This window comes from Choloepus didactylus, chromosome 21 (genome assembly GCF_015220235.1).
Source record: "Choloepus didactylus isolate mChoDid1 chromosome 21, mChoDid1.pri, whole genome shotgun sequence".
NCBI classification, from domain to species: domain Eukaryota; kingdom Metazoa; phylum Chordata; class Mammalia; order Pilosa; family Megalonychidae; genus Choloepus; species Choloepus didactylus.
This window is the reverse complement of record NC_051327.1, coordinates 18,774,685-18,791,303: the sequence shown is the minus strand read 5'-3', so window position 1 is coordinate 18,791,303 and position 16,619 is coordinate 18,774,685. Positions and strand designations below refer to the sequence as shown.

At 47.0% G+C, this 16,619-nt stretch overlaps 1 protein-coding gene across 1 annotated transcript; it reads left to right on the top strand.

Annotated features, from left to right (window-relative positions):
• Positions 1 to 145: 145 nt before the first annotated feature.
• ZNHIT1 (zinc finger HIT-type containing 1) lies at positions 146 to 11,359 on the top strand. Its single transcript, XM_037814744.1, has 5 exons — positions 146 to 246; positions 10,030 to 10,200; positions 10,656 to 10,735; positions 10,867 to 11,036; positions 11,138 to 11,359. Exons 1-5 carry the CDS (start codon positions 225 to 227, stop codon positions 11,157 to 11,159), a joined length of 465 nt encoding a protein of 154 aa, XP_037670672.1. The 5' UTR covers positions 146 to 224; the 3' UTR covers positions 11,160 to 11,359.
• Positions 11,360 to 16,619: the final 5,260 nt, after the last annotated feature.

Below are 16,619 nucleotides of genomic sequence, written 5' to 3'. Positions count from 1 at the left end.
CATTTCGGAGGGCCCTCCAACGCGCAGAAACTTAATGTGGCCGGAAGTAGTTCTGCCCCTATGAAATATGGCGGAAAGCTTTCTTGTTTCCAAGGGAACACCACGCAAGGAGGCCAAGCTTCGAGTTCAGAATGCGCACGCGCAGAAGCACACGCCGCCGGAAGTGATACACCACTTGGCTTAGCACGCGTGCGCAGTAACGTCTTCGGTTTTGTGTTGTAGCAATGGTGGAGAAGAAGCCTTCGGGTAGGTGAGCCCCTGGCGGTTGGCCCCCTCTCTCCTCCCAAATAGGAACCTGCCCTAGGATTTTCTCATCCAGTTGTCCATCCCAAATTCCTTCCCCGGCCCTCGGCTGCTGGCGTCGGGACAGCCCAGCCCACCCTATCCATTTACATTTTATTGAAGCCTGCTCTCTGGATGGAGAGAGGAAAAAGATCCCTGTCATCCAAGAACTGGCTGTCTGGGAGGGGGCAGCCAGGCACATCTACCCTAGCATTTCAGAGTGCTACGTGCTACGGCGGAGGGAAGCACAGGACCAGGCGGCAGTGAGCAGAGGCACCCGGCCCAGCCTCTGGGAAGGAGGAGACCGGGAAGGCTTGGAGGGAAGGAAAAAGCTTGCATTGAGGCTTGCAAGTCGAGTTGCGGTTCCGCTGGGTGGAGGTGCGCGGGCATTCACTCGCGGCAGTGGGAATCGCATGTGCGAAGGCAGGCAAGCAAGAAGCAAGTTGCTGAGGAAGCCACACTCGCCGTTCGGAGCTTGCGGAGGAATAGCAAGAGAGGCTGGAGGGCTGGGAGAAGGCGACATTTTGAAAGGCATAATATACACTGCTGAGGCGTTTGAACTCTATGGAGAGAGGAGCGGGGAGCAATCAAAAGCTGTTAAGGGAGGGGGATGACCAAAGCATATTTATCTTTTGGAAAGGCACTTCTGCCTTCACTCAGGAGATGGATTGAAGGGACTAGAGCAGCACCGTCCGGTAGAACTTTCTGGAGTGTTGGAAACGTTCTTAATCTGCACTGTCCAATATGTTAGCCATTAACCATATGAGACTGTTGAGCACTTGAAAGATGGCTGGTGCAACTGAGGAACTGAGTTTTTAATTTAATTTAATTTTTAAAAACTTAGTATCTTGAAATACTTTCAAATTTACAGGACAGTTACAAAAATAATATAAACTCCACACAGAGAATTTCAACATATCCCCATCCCTCCAGATGTCCCGTTCCACCAATTTTAACTTTGGCCACATTTGTGATACCATTCATTCTGTCTGTCTATCTGCCTATATCTATCTGTCCATTCATGTATCTATCCATCTGTCTATCTCTATTTATGAATCCATTTTCTGAACACTTGAGTGTAGATTGTATACATCATACTGGGCACTATGTGTCGGGCACTTTACCAAGCCCTTGGCGTGGTGAAATCAGTCATCCTCCCAACAACCCTATGAGACAGGGGTCAGTAGCTTCCCCAGTTGACTGATGTTAGGAGGTTAAGAAACTCACCCAAAGTTCACATGGCTGATAAATGGCTGGGTCAGTGTGCTGGTTTGAATGTATTATGTCCCCCAGAAAAAGCCATATCCTTTGATGCAATCTTGTGGGGCAGACATAATAGTGGAGATTAAGTTGGAATGTTTTTATAAAACGTTTTTATAAAAGGGGTTTATTTGGTTACACAGTTACAGTCTTAAGGTCATAAAGTGTCCAAGGTAACACATCAGCAATCGGGTACCTTCACTGGAGGATGGCCAATGGCGTCCAGAAAACCTCTGTTAGCTGGGAAGGCACGTGGCTGGCGTGTGCTCCAAAGTTCTGTTTCAAAATGACTTTCTCCCAGGACGTTCCTCTCTAGGCTGCCGTTCCTCAAAAATGTCACTCTTAGTTGCTCTTGGGGTGTTTTTCCTCTCTCAGCTTCTCCGGAGCAAAAGTCTGCTTTCGATGGCTGTCTTCAAACTGTCCCATCATCTGCAGCTCCTCACTCAGTTCCTGTGCATTCTTCAAAGTGTCCCTCTTGGCTGTAGCTCCTCTACAAAATGTCGCTCACAGCTGCACTGAGTTGCTTCTGTTAGATCAGCTCATTTATATGGCTCCATTGATCAAGTTAGACCCACCCTGAATGGGCGGAGTAACACCTCCATGGAAATTATCCAGAGTCATCACCCACAGCTGGGTGGGGTGCATTCCAAAGAAACACTCAAAGGATTACAATCTAATCAACACTGATTACATCAAAGATAATGGTATTTGGGAGACATAACCGGCACACGTAGCTATCAAGTTCAGGAAGTTTTAACAATGATAAAAAGCTTGTAGTCTATATTCCAATTTTTGTCGTGTCCCAATAATGTGTTTTTAAGCCTTTTGTCCTTCCATCCAGGATATATCATTTAATTGTCATTGTATCTTTAGTTGCTGTTTCTTTTTCATTGTGGGAACATATATGCTTTTCCATTTCAACCACTTCCAAGTGTTCAATTCAGTGGGATTAACCACATTCACAATATTGTGGTACCCTCACCACCTCCCATCTTCCCAGACAAACCGTACACCCATTATGCATTAACTCCGGGTTCCCACTGCCCCCCACCCCTGACAACTATACTCTACCGTGAGCTTGCATATTCACTGATATTTTCTTTTTAGTTATCATGGGGCTTAATTTAACATCTTAAATCTGTAACAATTTCATTTGCTTTGATACTAATTTAATTTCAATAGTATACACCAGCTGTGCCCCTACTCCCCTCCATCTGCCCTGCCTTTATGTAGTTCTTGTTACAAATTACATGTTTCAAAACCACTGAATTATTACCTTTTGTGCATTTGCCTTTTAGAAACCATAGGAAGTAATAAGTTACAATCCAAAAATACAACATTTGGCATTTGTATTTACCCATGTTTACTCACTGGAGAGCAGCTTCAATCTATTATCCTTTCCTTCAACCTGCAGAACTCTCTTTAGCATCCCTTGTAGGGCCCATATAGTGGTGATGAACCACTCCCCACCCCTCTTAGCTTTTGGTTATCTAGGAATTTCTTAACCTCTCCCTCATTTCTGAAAGACAGTCTTGCCAGATGTAGAATTCTTAGTTACAATTTTTTGCTTTCAACACTTGAATTATGTCGTCCCACTGCCTTCTTGCCTCCATGGTTTCTGATGCGTAATTGGCACTTAGTCTTATTGAGGCTCCCTTGCACACGAGACGCTGCTTCTCTTTTGTGGCTTTCAGAATTCCTTCTTTATCTCTGGCATTTGACAGTTTGATTATAATATGTTGTAGTGTGGGTCTATTTGGGTTTATCCTGTTTGGGATTCATTGAGTGTTTTGGATGTGTATATTCTTGGTTTTTGTTACATTTGGGAAATTTTCAGCCATTATTTCCTTGAATATTCTCTCTGCTTCTTTCTCTCTTTCTTCTCCTTCTGGGATTCCTACAATGCCCACCTTAGTATGCTTGATGGTGTCCCACAGGTTCTTCAGGCTCTGCTCACTTTTCTCCATTCTCTCGTCTTTCTGCTCCTCAGACTGGATGATTCAGTTGTCTTATTTTCAAGTTCACTGATTCTTTCTTCTGACAGCTCCAATCTGCTGTTGAACCCCTCTGGGGAATTTAAAATTTCTTTTCTTATGGTCTTCAGCTCTGTTTGGTTCGTTTTCACAATTTCCATCTCTCTGTTGATATTCTCTTTGTGTCCATCTGTTGTTTTCCTGATTTCATTTGGTTCATTATCCATGTTTTCCTTTAGTTCTCTGAGCACGTTTAGGACTATTTTTTAAAAAGTCTGTTTTGAATGTCCCATTGATGATCTTCTTCATTGATGGTTTCTACAGCTATCATATTCTCCTTTGCCTGCGCCATCACTTCCTGTTTCTTTGTATGTTTTGTAATCTTTTTTGAAACCTGGACATTTTATATTTTAATGTGTTATCTCTGAAATTTAGTCTCTGAGGTGTCTGTCCCTTAAGCTTGTATCCAGCTAGTTTTATGACAGAGCTTTCCTTGACTGCTGGGCACTAACAATACAAGAAATGGAAGGAGAAAAAACAAAAACAAAAACAAAACAAAAACTGCCTTTCCCAGTCTTTACAGATTGATCTCTGTGAGTGCCATACAATGAGTTTAGGGAATAGCATGAAGCCAAAGCAGAGGACTCCACTGAACCTTTCTGTGCATGCATCTTGTCTTGGGCATGCATGTGTGGCCCTAGGAATTCCTTGTTTATGCGACTATGAATGTCCCTTCTTCCCTAGGAAACAGTTTCCTCATGGTCCCAGGCACTGCACTGTGTGTCCTATAGCCAGAAATCCCTTGCCTCAGGCAGCTGCAACTTGACTGCTCTCCGATAGTGTTCTTTAGGAGAGTCTGTGAGCTGCCCTCACATAGGGCAAGTTCTGGGAAAGGGAGCCTGCAACTAGCGTTCTGGTTCGGTCCCTCGGGCTGCCGTTGGAGATTGGGCCAGACGTACATGCTCCTAGTGTGTGTACGAGGCTTACTCTGCTCCCTATGAAACCCAGACCAGGGACCCGCACTGGTAGTGTGGGCTGGCTCTGTGCTGACCTGCAAGGGGATGGGGGAGGAGCCAGCCAGGGCACCAGGAGCTCCTACTGCTTGTAAGTTGCCTTTTTTAAAAAATTTGTACGCACTCTGTCACTGCAGCTCTTTAGCTGTTTCCTGGAGCTTTGAGAAAGGTGTCTCTGCCAGTTCTTGATGGTTTTATTCAAAGCTTCTATTGGGGATGGGTGGAACCTTGAAGCATCTCACTGTACCATCTTGATTACCTTGATTACAACTTATTTCATTTTAAGTAAACTAATTTAAATATAAATAACCACACATGACTTGTGGCTGCCTTATTGTGTAAGTGCAGGTCTTCTACTCCCAGTTGACTGTTCAGATCCCCTGCTCTGTTCATTTATTATTTTAACAAAAATGTTTCTTTATTCATAGATTTACTTGTTAATATTGTTTATCCGAGAAAAGTTTGGAGCTGGACAAAATGATGCTCAATGAGCTAAAGGACATCACAAAGTAGAGCAATGCATTTCCTCTCATTTTGGTTTCAGATCTTTGTCAACACAAGTTTACACCCAATGCCAGGCTTGCTACTTTAATATTCATACACTGAATATGTGATTTCATATATGAAGGGGCGAATCTGGGTTTGTGTTCAACTGTAATGAATAAAAGTCATCTCCATAAAAAAGTATTAAAAAAAATATTTTTCTTTACCACTGTTTGTCCCCAAACAAGTCAGTATCACAACAAGCCAGTTAGGAAGTTACCAAGCACACCAGATAAGAGATGAGGGTCCGAACACTGCTGCTAGATTGATTTTCTCATAAATCCAGTCGTGTCCTTCCTTTCTTAAAACCCTTCACTGGATCTCCGTCACCCTCACCATAAATACCCCAATCCAAGCTCCTTTAGATATTTAAAGTTGTGTCTCTTAGGGGTCTGGCTGCCCTTGCCATTCCCCTCCCCCCATACCCTGCCCACCAGCCGTCCTGAACTTCTGTCAATTTATTGAAGGCACCACGGTCTCCCACCCAGGCCTGCTCTCGTGCCGGTACCAAGGCCCGAGACACTGTCCCCTCTCCCCCAGCCAGGCTAACTTCTGTTCATTGGTTAGGCTTCATCCTGGACTCACCTCCCCCGGGAGATCTTCCCTGATCACTCCAAGGCCAGGTGAGCACCTCCTCCATGTGCGCCATAGCACTTGGTACGTCCCCTACTCACACTGCCTGCTGAACCGTGCTGTGCTCATTTGTTTAATTGTTTGTACCCCAACCCTAGTGGCTGCCTGGCTCTTAGATGGGAGGTAGTTGAGTCCCAGGCATGTGTTCTGATCCTGGGCAGTTCTGGGTTTGAATGCTGACTGTTCTAGTTTGCTAATGCTGCCAGAATGCAAAACACCAGAGATGGATTGGCTTTTATAAAAGGGGGTTTATTTGGTTACACAGTTACAGTCTTAAGGCCATAAAGTGTCCATGGTAACACATCAGTAATCAGGTACCTTCACTGGAGGATGGCAAATGGCATCCAGAAAAGACTCTGTTAGCTGGGAAGGGACATGGCTGGCGTCTGCTCCAAAGTTCTGGTTTCCAAATGGCTTTCTCCCAGGACGTTCCTCTTTAGCAAGCTTGCTCGTCTTCAAAATGTCACTCACAGCTGCACTCCGTTCAGTCTCTTTGAGTCAGCACGTTTATATGGCTCCACTGATCAAGGCCCACCCTGAATGGGTGGGGCCACGCCTCCGTGGAAATATCCCATCAGTTATCATCTACAGTTGGGTGGGGTGCATCTCCTTGCAAATAACGTAATCCGAACGTTCCAACTTAATCTCCACTATTATGTCTGCCCCACAAGATCGCATCAAAGGATATGGCTTTTTCTGGGGGACATAATACATTCAAACCGGCACATTCCACCCCCTGGACCCCAGAAAAACATATTCTTTCCAAATACAAAATACATTCATCCCACAATACCACAGAAACTTAAATCATTTCAGTAACAACAGTTAAGTACAAGATCCCATCAAAATCAAATATAGGCGTGGTTAGTCCTAAGGCATACTTTTCCTTTAGCTGTGGATCTGTGAACTTAGAACAAGTTATGTGCTTCCAATATACAAAGGAGGGACATTCATAGGATAAACATTTCCATTGCCATAAGGAGAAACAGTAAGGAAAACAGGGTTAACAGGACCAAAACAGTTCCTAAAACCTGCAGGACAAACTCCATTAGATTTCAAAGTCCGAGAGTCATTAACAGAATGATGTTGCATCCTTGGGGCTTGAGAGAGCGGGAGTCTAACCCTTCCTAAGGGCCTTTTCGGCAGCCCTTTCCTCTCCAAACACTTAGGTGAGTGCTCCAACATATCCACACATTGGGGAGACCACCTTCTCGGCCCCACCCTCCTCAAACATCGGGGCAGCTCCCGGATTCCCTTCCATCTCCAGGGCACACGCTCAACCCCTTCAGAACAGTGGGGTGGCAGCCAGGCTCTCCCCAATTCCGTGGGAATGTGTTCCACCCTCTTTGGGACCTCAGGTGGCAAAACTCTTCCAGAGCATCGAGGTGGAATGCCCACCCTCGACCTCTGGGGCATACTCACCCTTTCCATGTGTGTGGGCTGCTCCACTCTCCCAGCCCAAGGCCTCTTGACTCCAGACCTCAACCTCCATGGCTCTGTCTTTGAAGAAATTTTTCCTTTAATTTGCTCCTTGTCTTTCTCTTCCAGTCCCGACTGGCAGTGGCTCTGTCTGTAAAGAGCTTGCAAAAATTCTGTTGGCTTTGCATGAAGCATGCAGGGGTCAAAGCCATCAGACAATAGGAGTTTCCACAAATCCTTTCTGGATAATTGCATCTCCATTCTTGGCTTGTACTGAAATGGCGGCTGGGTTCCATGTTTGGTTACATCCTCACGTTGGGCTGTAGCTTCTGGGATTCCACCCCCTGGAAGCTCATAACTTTCCAAGCCATCAGCTTCGGTTTCTTTGAACCCAAGAGTTCAGTTCTAAGTTTATCTCTCTCTGCTCGCATTTTACCATAAGCTGCAAGGAGAAGCCAGGGTACATCCTCCACACGTAGTCTGGAGATCTCCTCAGCTAAGTATTCCAGGTTGTCGCTTTCAAATTCTTCCTTCCATCTGACACCAGGACTCAATTTTGCCAAATTCTCTGCCACTTTAAAACAAGGATCACCTTTCTTCCAGTTTGCAATAACACATTCATCATTTCTGTTCAAAGCCTCATCAGAAATATCTTTAGAGTCCATATTTCCATAAACAGTCTCTTTAAAGCAGTTTTGGCCTTTTCTATCAAGCTCCTCACAATTCTTCCAGAAACTTCCCCTTATCCATTTGAAAAGCCATTCCAACATGTTTGGTATTTGCAGACTCAGCAGCAAAAGCACCCCGCTTCTGTGGTACCAAAATCTGTTCTAGTTTGCTAATGCTGCGGAATGCAAAACACCAGAGATGGATTGGTTTTTATAAAAAGGGGGTTTATTTGGCTATACAGTTACAGTCTTAAGGCCATAAAGTGTCCAAGGTAACACATCAGTAATCAGGTACCTTCCCTGGAGGATGGCAAATGGCATCCAGAAAAAACCTCTGTTAGCTGGGAAGGGAAGTGGCTGGCGTCTGCTCCAAAGTTCTGGTTTCCAAATGGCTTTCTCCCAGGACGTTCCTCTTTAGCAAGCTTGCTTCTCTTCAAAATGTCACTCACAGCTGCACTCTGTTCAGTCTCTTTGAGTCAGCACGTTTATATGGCTCCATTGATCAAGGCCCACCCTGAATGAGTGGGGCCACGCCTCCGTGGAAATATCCCATCAGTTATCATCTACAGTTGGGTGGGGTGCATCTCCTTGCAAACAACCTAATCCGAACGTTCCAACTGAATCTCCACTATTATGTCTGCCCCACAAGATCGCATCAAAGGATATGGCTTTTTCTGGGGGACATAATACATTCAAACCGGCACACTGACCCAGCCATTTATCAGCCATGTGAACTTTGGGCGAGTTTCTTAACCTCCTAACATCAGTCAACTGGGGAAGCTACTGACCCCTGTCTCATAGGGTTGTTGGGAGGATGACTGATTTCACCACGCCAAGGGCTTGGTAAAGTGCCCGACACATAGTGCCCAGTAAGTGCCAGCTCCTGGTGCTGCTTATTGTTGTTATGGGTGCAGCATTTGCACAGTCAGAACCTGGGAACAACGGAATACAGTCATGAAGGAAGAGGTTTAAATGCCTCCTAGATTTCTGGTTTGGATATCTGCATACATCTCTATGTCCACAGGAGGAGAGGCAGAGGGACGGGCTTTAAGTTTGAGTTGCAGTGTCAAGAGAATCTGCAGGTGATTTCCCTGCAGCCAGTTGAACAGCCGGTTCTAGGGCTCAGGAGCAGATTCTGGATTGGGGGAATCAATTTTGGAGTCATTTGCATGTAGGTGATAGTGAGAGCCCCATGTTTGGATTAGAAATCCCAGGAGGAGTGTAGATACTGAGAAAGAGAAGAGGAATGGTGTTCTCATGGAGGTGGGGAAGCAGCCAAGATGGGAGGCTGAGATGCCTAGCCCGAGGTGGAGAAGGCAGGCCTTCAGTTGTGTCATGGAAGCAAAGGATGGGAATGTTCCAACCCAAGGGAGGTGGAACAAACCCCAGGCTATAGAGAGTGTAAGTAAAAGGAGGATTTTCAGGATTCACACTGGATTTGGTACTAGTGGTTCCCATTGAATGGTCAAGTAGGAGTAGCATTGCCAGGGGTTGAAGAGTAGACGGGAGGTGAGTAGACTAAACATCGGGTGCACTACTCTTTCAAAGAAGAGTGGCTGTGAAGCTGGGTAGACACAGGACAGTCAAGCAGGGTTTTATATTGAAGAGAAAGTACCAGTTGGGGAGGAAGGGGTTCAAGATGCAAGAGGGAGGAGATGGGTTCTGGGGCTGGAGGAGAAGAGTTGCTTCAACAGTGGGACTTTGGGGTGCATCCACCTGGAACAGAGGGAAGATGGGGGCCCATGCAATTATGCTTCAGGGTGGTCCGAAAGGTGGGCATCTCGACAGGTGGGTGGCCCTTCTTTCCTTCATGTAGGAAGAGATTGCTGATCATGAAGGCCGAATGCCCCAAGGGCCCAGTTGAGCCTGGAAGCTCTGAATCTATGGCGGCCCCCTTGGGCACGGTTGTGCGATTTCTACCAGCAGTGAGAGGAAGCGTTTCACTGGTTAGGTCTGGGATTCAGAGGGAAGGCTGGGGTCAAAGGGCCAGAGAACAGGTATGGGTGATTGAAATCGTCATTTCAGGTAGCTGGGAAAGAAGCAAAGCCAGAAGGAGCTGAGAGATTGAGAAGATAAAGGGGGCCAAGGGCTGGGTGATTGGGACAAGATCAGAGACCCGTGGCTCCCCCCCGCCCCGGACATCTTCCACGCACTGCCCAGAGCCAAGGCCACCCCAGCTTCTCCTCTGTGACCCTGCTCTGCCCCGATTCATAGTTCTTCTTGCCCTGCCCCATCTAGTTCGCTCGCAGGACCCCGGACAGCGGCGCGTGCTGGACCGGGCTGCCCGGCAGCGCCGCATCAACAGGCAGCTCGAGGCTTTGGAGAATGACAACTTCCAGGACGACCCCCATGCAGGACTTCCCCAGCTCGGCAAGAGGCTGCCTCAGTTTGATGATGATGCAGACACTGGTGAGGCGGGGGGCAGGAGGAAGGAAGGGCTCGGGGCAGGGAAGACAAGGCTGAAGGATGGAGAGGGTCTGTCCCCGTCAGGGTGGTGGGAGGCAGATCACCTGGGAGCTCCTGGCTCCACCAGTAACTGTCTCTTGTGACTGTGAGCCAGCTGCTGTCTCCTTTCTGTGCCTCAGTTTCCTCTCATGTATATAGAATACAGAAGATGGAGGAGATGGACTTGGAGACCCTTCCAGCTCTGACATAAAGCCTTAGATTTGGGGAACATGGAGGTGAAGGTAGACTGGGATTGGAGAAGTGGGGGTAAATGGAACAGGATGGTAGAGAGAAGCAGATGGATAAGCCAGGTGAGTATGCAGCCAGGGAACAGACAGGTGGCTTTCGGAGGTGATGAGACATAGAAAGTTGGTGTCTTTCTTGGCAAATGTCACACAACTACTTGTTCTTAACCCTAGGAAAGAAAAAGAAGAAAACTCGAGGTGATCATTTTAAACTTCGCTTCCGAAAAAACTTTCAGGCCCTGCTGGAGGAGCAGGTGAGGGAGGAGCAGGCTGGGGGAGCCCCCCACAGGGAAGGCATGAGCCTGGGGAGATGTGTGTACCTGAAGGGTGTTTGCTTCATGGGTGGGAGGAGGTGGCATGGAGCCCACTCCTCTTGCCTCTATAGAACCTGAGTGTGGCCGAGGGCCCCAACTACCTGACAGCCTGTGCGGGACCCCCGGCCCGGCCCCAGCGCCCCTTCTGTGCTGTCTGCGGCTTCCCCTCCCCATACACCTGCGTCAGCTGTGGCGCCCGGTACTGTACCGTGCGCTGCCTGGGCACTCACCAGGAGACCAGGTGAGCTTGGCACCTCACCTGTGCCCCCCTGCACTGCCCTCCCACCCACCCCAGCCTCACCTGACCTCCCTCCTGAACCTGGGCCTCCTCTCTGTCTGCAGGTGCCTGAAGTGGACCGTGTAGCCTGGGCATCCTGGGGAGCGGGGCCCTCCCAGCGCCACCCTGGCTTCAGGGAGGGTGTCATCAAAAGGAGAGGGGCTCCCCCGTCCCCAACAAGACGTGTGTCTCACCTCTCAGGGAAGGCCTGTCGTCTTCCCAGGGACAGATTGGCAGGCAGTGGGCTGAGCCCTCCGAGTGCTGTTCTAATAAAAGCTTTGACGCGAGGGGCAGCCTGTCTGCTGGCTGTGCGGTGTCCTGAGGGCGAGAGTAATGGGCCACCATCTCCACTCACCATGCTGTCCCTTCTCCTGCCTGTCACCCCCCTCCCACTGGCTGGCCCTCACTTCTCGTCCCCACTCTGTGTCCCTGACCATGAAAGGTTTTCTCCTGTCCTGCCACCTCCATGTCGCTGTCTTTTTTGGCTTCTGCTGGGTCTGTTTTTGGTCATGGTTTGTTTGTTTTTGCTTTTTGTTTCTCTAGCTCCCCTGAGTACTTTCCAGGTACAGCTGGGTTCCAGGCCTGGGTGATGGGGAAGTGGGGAGAGAGTAGGGGAAGGGGGTACCGAATGGTATTGCAGGAGGAGCCAGTCCTGACTTTGTCCTCTGGTATTTAATCAATTGGGAGAGCTTGGGCCCTTGTCCTTGGTGCTCCCCTCCTGAGGGGGCACTGTCCTCAGGGAGGCCCTGTGTGAAATTCTTAGCAGCACAGAAAATCCAGACATGTCTGGGAAGCATGGGGGAATTCATGGTGCAGAGGTTCCTGTTCTTGGTGGCCCCTGAGTCCTGTCAGTCTGGGATGGTACTAGAGCCTCTTGCACTCGCGTCTTGTCTCGGAGCAGGCTGTGAGCAATACTGTCCTTGGTGTTGCTATGTGAAGGCCCCGTACCCCATTGAGTACATAGCAAAGCAGGTGCTTAGGAAGAGTTTATTGAAGAAATGATCTTAATGAGAGGCTAATGGGATCTAGCAAAGTCATCGTCAGGCTTCTTAGGCTCTTCTCCTGACCATCAGGAATTTTCTTGGGGGTTGACCCAGATAGTCCCAGTGTTTTCCTGAGGGTCTGCTCTCTGTTTCTCTGAAGACTTGCGGCTAGGCAAGTGGTGATGGTGACAGCTCCGTGTTGCATGGTGGTGAGGACAGGGCTTAGAGACAATCCAGGTAGGGTGGTTTTAAAAAACTGCTGTACATTCTTTGTCCTTCCATCAAAAGGTGGGGTCTGTGTCCCCTTCCCCTAGAACCTCGGCAGGCTTGTGACAGCATGGACCAGTAGAGAATGGCAGTGCAGCTTCTGCTTTGTCACTAGGATGCTTGCTTTTGGAGCTATGAGTCACCATGTAAGAAAAACAGCTATCCGGAAGCTTCATGCTGTGAGGAAGCCCAGGCTCTTTGGAGAGGCCACATTGGAGCTTCTGTTGACAGCCCCTGTAGAGTCATCCCAGCCCAGGCTTCAGGCATGAGGTGAAGATGACCTCCAGATCATTCCAGTCCCCGGCCATCGAGTCACTTTTGGCCATTTGCATCTTCCCAACTGAGTCTGTGAACGTCATGGAACAGTGACAAGCCATCTCTGCTCTGCTGTGTCTAAATTCCTGACCTACAGATATACCACTGATGGTTTGTTACGCAACACTAATAACTGGGACGCCAGGCTTTGGCCAACGTGACACCTGCAAACCTTACGAGAACAGAATGCGAAGGAGAGTGGGATAATCAGATTTTCCCAGACTTACTTGGCTGTGGAGCCTTTATGTAGGGAGCAGCTCAGGAAGCACTGGTGCTCCTGGTGGAGCAGGGTGGGAGGCCCCGACGTGAGTGTGTGCTGAAGGCCTGATGAGGGGTCCTTTTTTGGGGAGAGCACAGTTTGTATGGAGTAAGGAGTGGGGATAGAAAGGTGGAGCGGGGCTGGTCCACAGTCTCGGACTATCTTTCTGAGGTCCTGGGGAGCTGCCGCAGCAGGACAGCAGGTGACCCTCTGGCAGAGGAACATGGAAGGGGTTAGCAAGAAAGGATGACAGTGGCCCGGGGACAGGCAGTGGAGAAGGGAGAGAAGATGGATGTGAAAAACACCACAGAAGGAGAATCAGTAGGGTTTGGCTCCTACTGAGGGGAGGGGGTGGCGGAGGTGGGGTGAAGGGAGAAGCCAGGATGACAGGGGTCGGTCCGTGTGGCCAAAAGGTGGGCGATGCTGTCACCAGGAATGGCAGGAACTGCAGCCTTGGGGAAAAGTGATGAGTTAGCTGTGCCAGGAGCTCAGCCTGGGGAAACCATACAAGGGTGGGTGGACTTCTGAAGTGTGGGAGGGAGGGCCCAGCTAGAAGACAGCTATGGGAGTTCTGTACCTCACCTGCAGGTGAGTGGATGAGGTCAAAGAGTAAGGGGAGGGGTGGACCTGGGGGCACAGCCGAGTGACTGGCCGCTGCCTCAGTGCTGCAGAGGACAAACACTAGGGTAGGGCCCTGGTCCTCTCTTCCTCCATTTGATGCCAGGCTTCTTTCTTGGGGCCTCATTTTCCTGTCTCCAGTGGGTACCAACCCTACTCAGTACTCCCAGGGACTATGCCAATAACTGCCCATAACCTAGTACCACATCTGAGCTAGGCTTCATGAGCCATGCATGGCTCAGTCTCTGGGGACACTGAGTCCTTCAGAGCCTTCTCAGAATATAGCTCTCATTAAGAATCTGGTGTAGCAAACTGAATGCAACAGTGCATTAAAAGGATTATACACCATGACCAAGTGGGATTTACCCCAGGAATGCAAAGGTGGTTCAGCATAGGAAAATCAGTTAATGTCATACATCACAATAGAATGAAGGAAAAATACCACATCATTTGATGCAGAAAAGGCATTTGACAAAATCCAACACCCTTGATAAAAACACTCAGAAAACTAGCAGTAGAAGGGAATTTCCTTAACTTGGCAAAGTATATTTGGACAAACCTACAGCTATTGTCATAGTAAACAGTGAAAAAGACGAAAGTGTTCCCCCTAAGATCAAGAACAAGACAAGGATGGCCACATTCACCACAGCTATTCAACATTGTACTGGGAGTTCCAGCCAGAGCAATTAGGCAAGGAAAAGAAATAAAAAGCATCCAAATTGGAGAGGAAGAAGTAAAATTTTCCCTGTTAGGTGATATGATCCTATATATAGAAAATTCCAAAGAATCTGCAAGAAAGCTGCTAGCACTAATAAATGAAATCAGCAAAGTGGCAGGGTACAAGATCAGCATGAAAAAATCAGTGTTGTTTCTATACACCAGCAAGGAACAAACTGAAAAGGAAATCAAGAAAAAAATCCTACTTACAATAGCAACTAAATGAATCAAATATCTAGGAATATACTTAACAAAGGACATAAAGGACTTCTACATGGAAAATTACAAAACTTGGTGAACAAAATTAAAGAACTAAATGAATGGAAAGACATCCTGAGTTTATGGACTATGAGACTTGTCAACATGACCCACCCACAGTGATTTACAGATTCTGTGCAATCCCAATCAAAATTCCAACAGCCTTCCTTGAAGAAATGGAAGAGCCAGTCATCAAATTCATAAGCAAAGGTAAAGAGCCCTGAATAGCCAAAATCATCTTGAGAATGAACGAAGTTGGAGGACTCATGCTTCCCAATTTAAAAACTTATTACAGGGCCACAGTAATCAAAACCTTGTGAAACTGGCACAGTACCTATTGATGGACAGTTGGGTTGTTTCCACCATTTGGCTATTGTAAGTAATGCTACCATGAACATCAGTGTACAAATACCTGTTTGAGTCCCTGCTTTCAATTCTTTTGGGTATAGCTCCAGAAGTATATATGCTGGAAAGACAGACATATAGACCAAGGGAAAGGAATTGAGAGTTCAGAAATAAACCTGTACATCTTTAGCTAGCTGATTTTTGACAAGAGTGTCAAATCCACTCAGTGGGAGAAAGAATAGTCTCTTCAACAAATGGTGTTGGGAAAACTGAATATCCACCTGCAAAAGAATGAATGTGGAGCTCTACCTTACACCATATACAAAAGTTAACTCAAATGGATCAATGACCTAAATATATGAGCTAAAATTATACAACTCTTAGGAGAAAACAAGGAAATATCTTCAGGACCTTGTATCAGACAATGGATGCTTAGACTTTACAAAAGCACAAGCAACAAAAGAAACAATAAACTGATGTTCATAAAAATTAAAAACTGTTGGCATCAAAAGGCATTTTCAAGTAAGCAAAGACATCCTACAGAATGGGAGAAAATATTTGGAAACCATATATTTGGTAGGGGCTTAATATCCAGAATATATAAAGAACTCCTACAATTCAACAACAAAAAGACAAGCCATTTAAAAAATGGGCAAAAGGACTTGAACAGAGATTTCTCCAAGATGTACAAATGGCCAGGAAGCAAATGAAAAGATCCTTATCATTGGCCACTAGGGAATTGCAAATTAAAACCTCAATGAGACAGCATTTCACACCCACTAGAATGGCCATTAAAAACAGACAAACCAGAAAATAAATGTTGCCAAGGATGGGGAGAAATAGGAACTCTCCTACATTCTTGGTGGGAATGTAAAATGGTGCAGCTGCTGTGGAAAACAGTTTGGTGGTTCCTCAGAAAGTTAAAGATAGAATTACCATAATGGATGGTGGTTACGGTGGTACAACATTGTGAATGTAATTAATACCACTGAATTGTAGACTTGAAAGTAGTTAAAATGAGAGGTGTTTTTTTATTTTTTATTTTTTTGTTTTTTTTTTTTTTTGCTGTTACCACACACACACACACACACACACACACACACACAGAGAGAGAGAGAGAGAACTGGTGGAATCTATGGAATTTTACCCAGAAGAAGAATGTACCTGCGCTAAGCCCAGTTAATTCGGTAAATAATTTCAAAGGTTTGTCAAATTCTGATACCCACTTGTGCTGGTTTGGATTTATTATGTCCCTACAAAAGATATGTTCTTTTAATCCAATCTTGTGGGATATTTGGATTAGGTTGTTTCCATGGAGATGTGACTCACCCAACTGTGGGTGAAAACTTTTGATTAGATTATTTCCATGGAGGTGTGACCTCGCCAATTCAAGGTGGGTCTTAATTAGATCACCGGAGTCCTTTAAGAGGCTCAGGAAGAGAGAGAGAAGTAGAGCCAGAGCTGACAGAGATGCTTAGAGATGCTTGGAGTTGCAGACAGATGTTTGGAGATGCTAAGCTAAGAGATGAAGCCCAGAGTCTGCCCCAGAGAAGCTAAGCAAGGACCCCCAGACACTAGAGAGAAATGCCTTGGGGGAAAGAAGCAACGACGCACAGGAGCTGAGAGAGGAGCTGAAACACAACCCAGGGTGAGCAGACGCCAGCCATGTGCGTTCCGAGCTGACAGGTGTTCTGGATGCCATTGGCCTTCCCTCAGTGAAGGTATCCTCCTGCTTGCCTCTTTTCTGGCCTTAAAACTGTAAAATGTAACCTTACAAATCCCCTT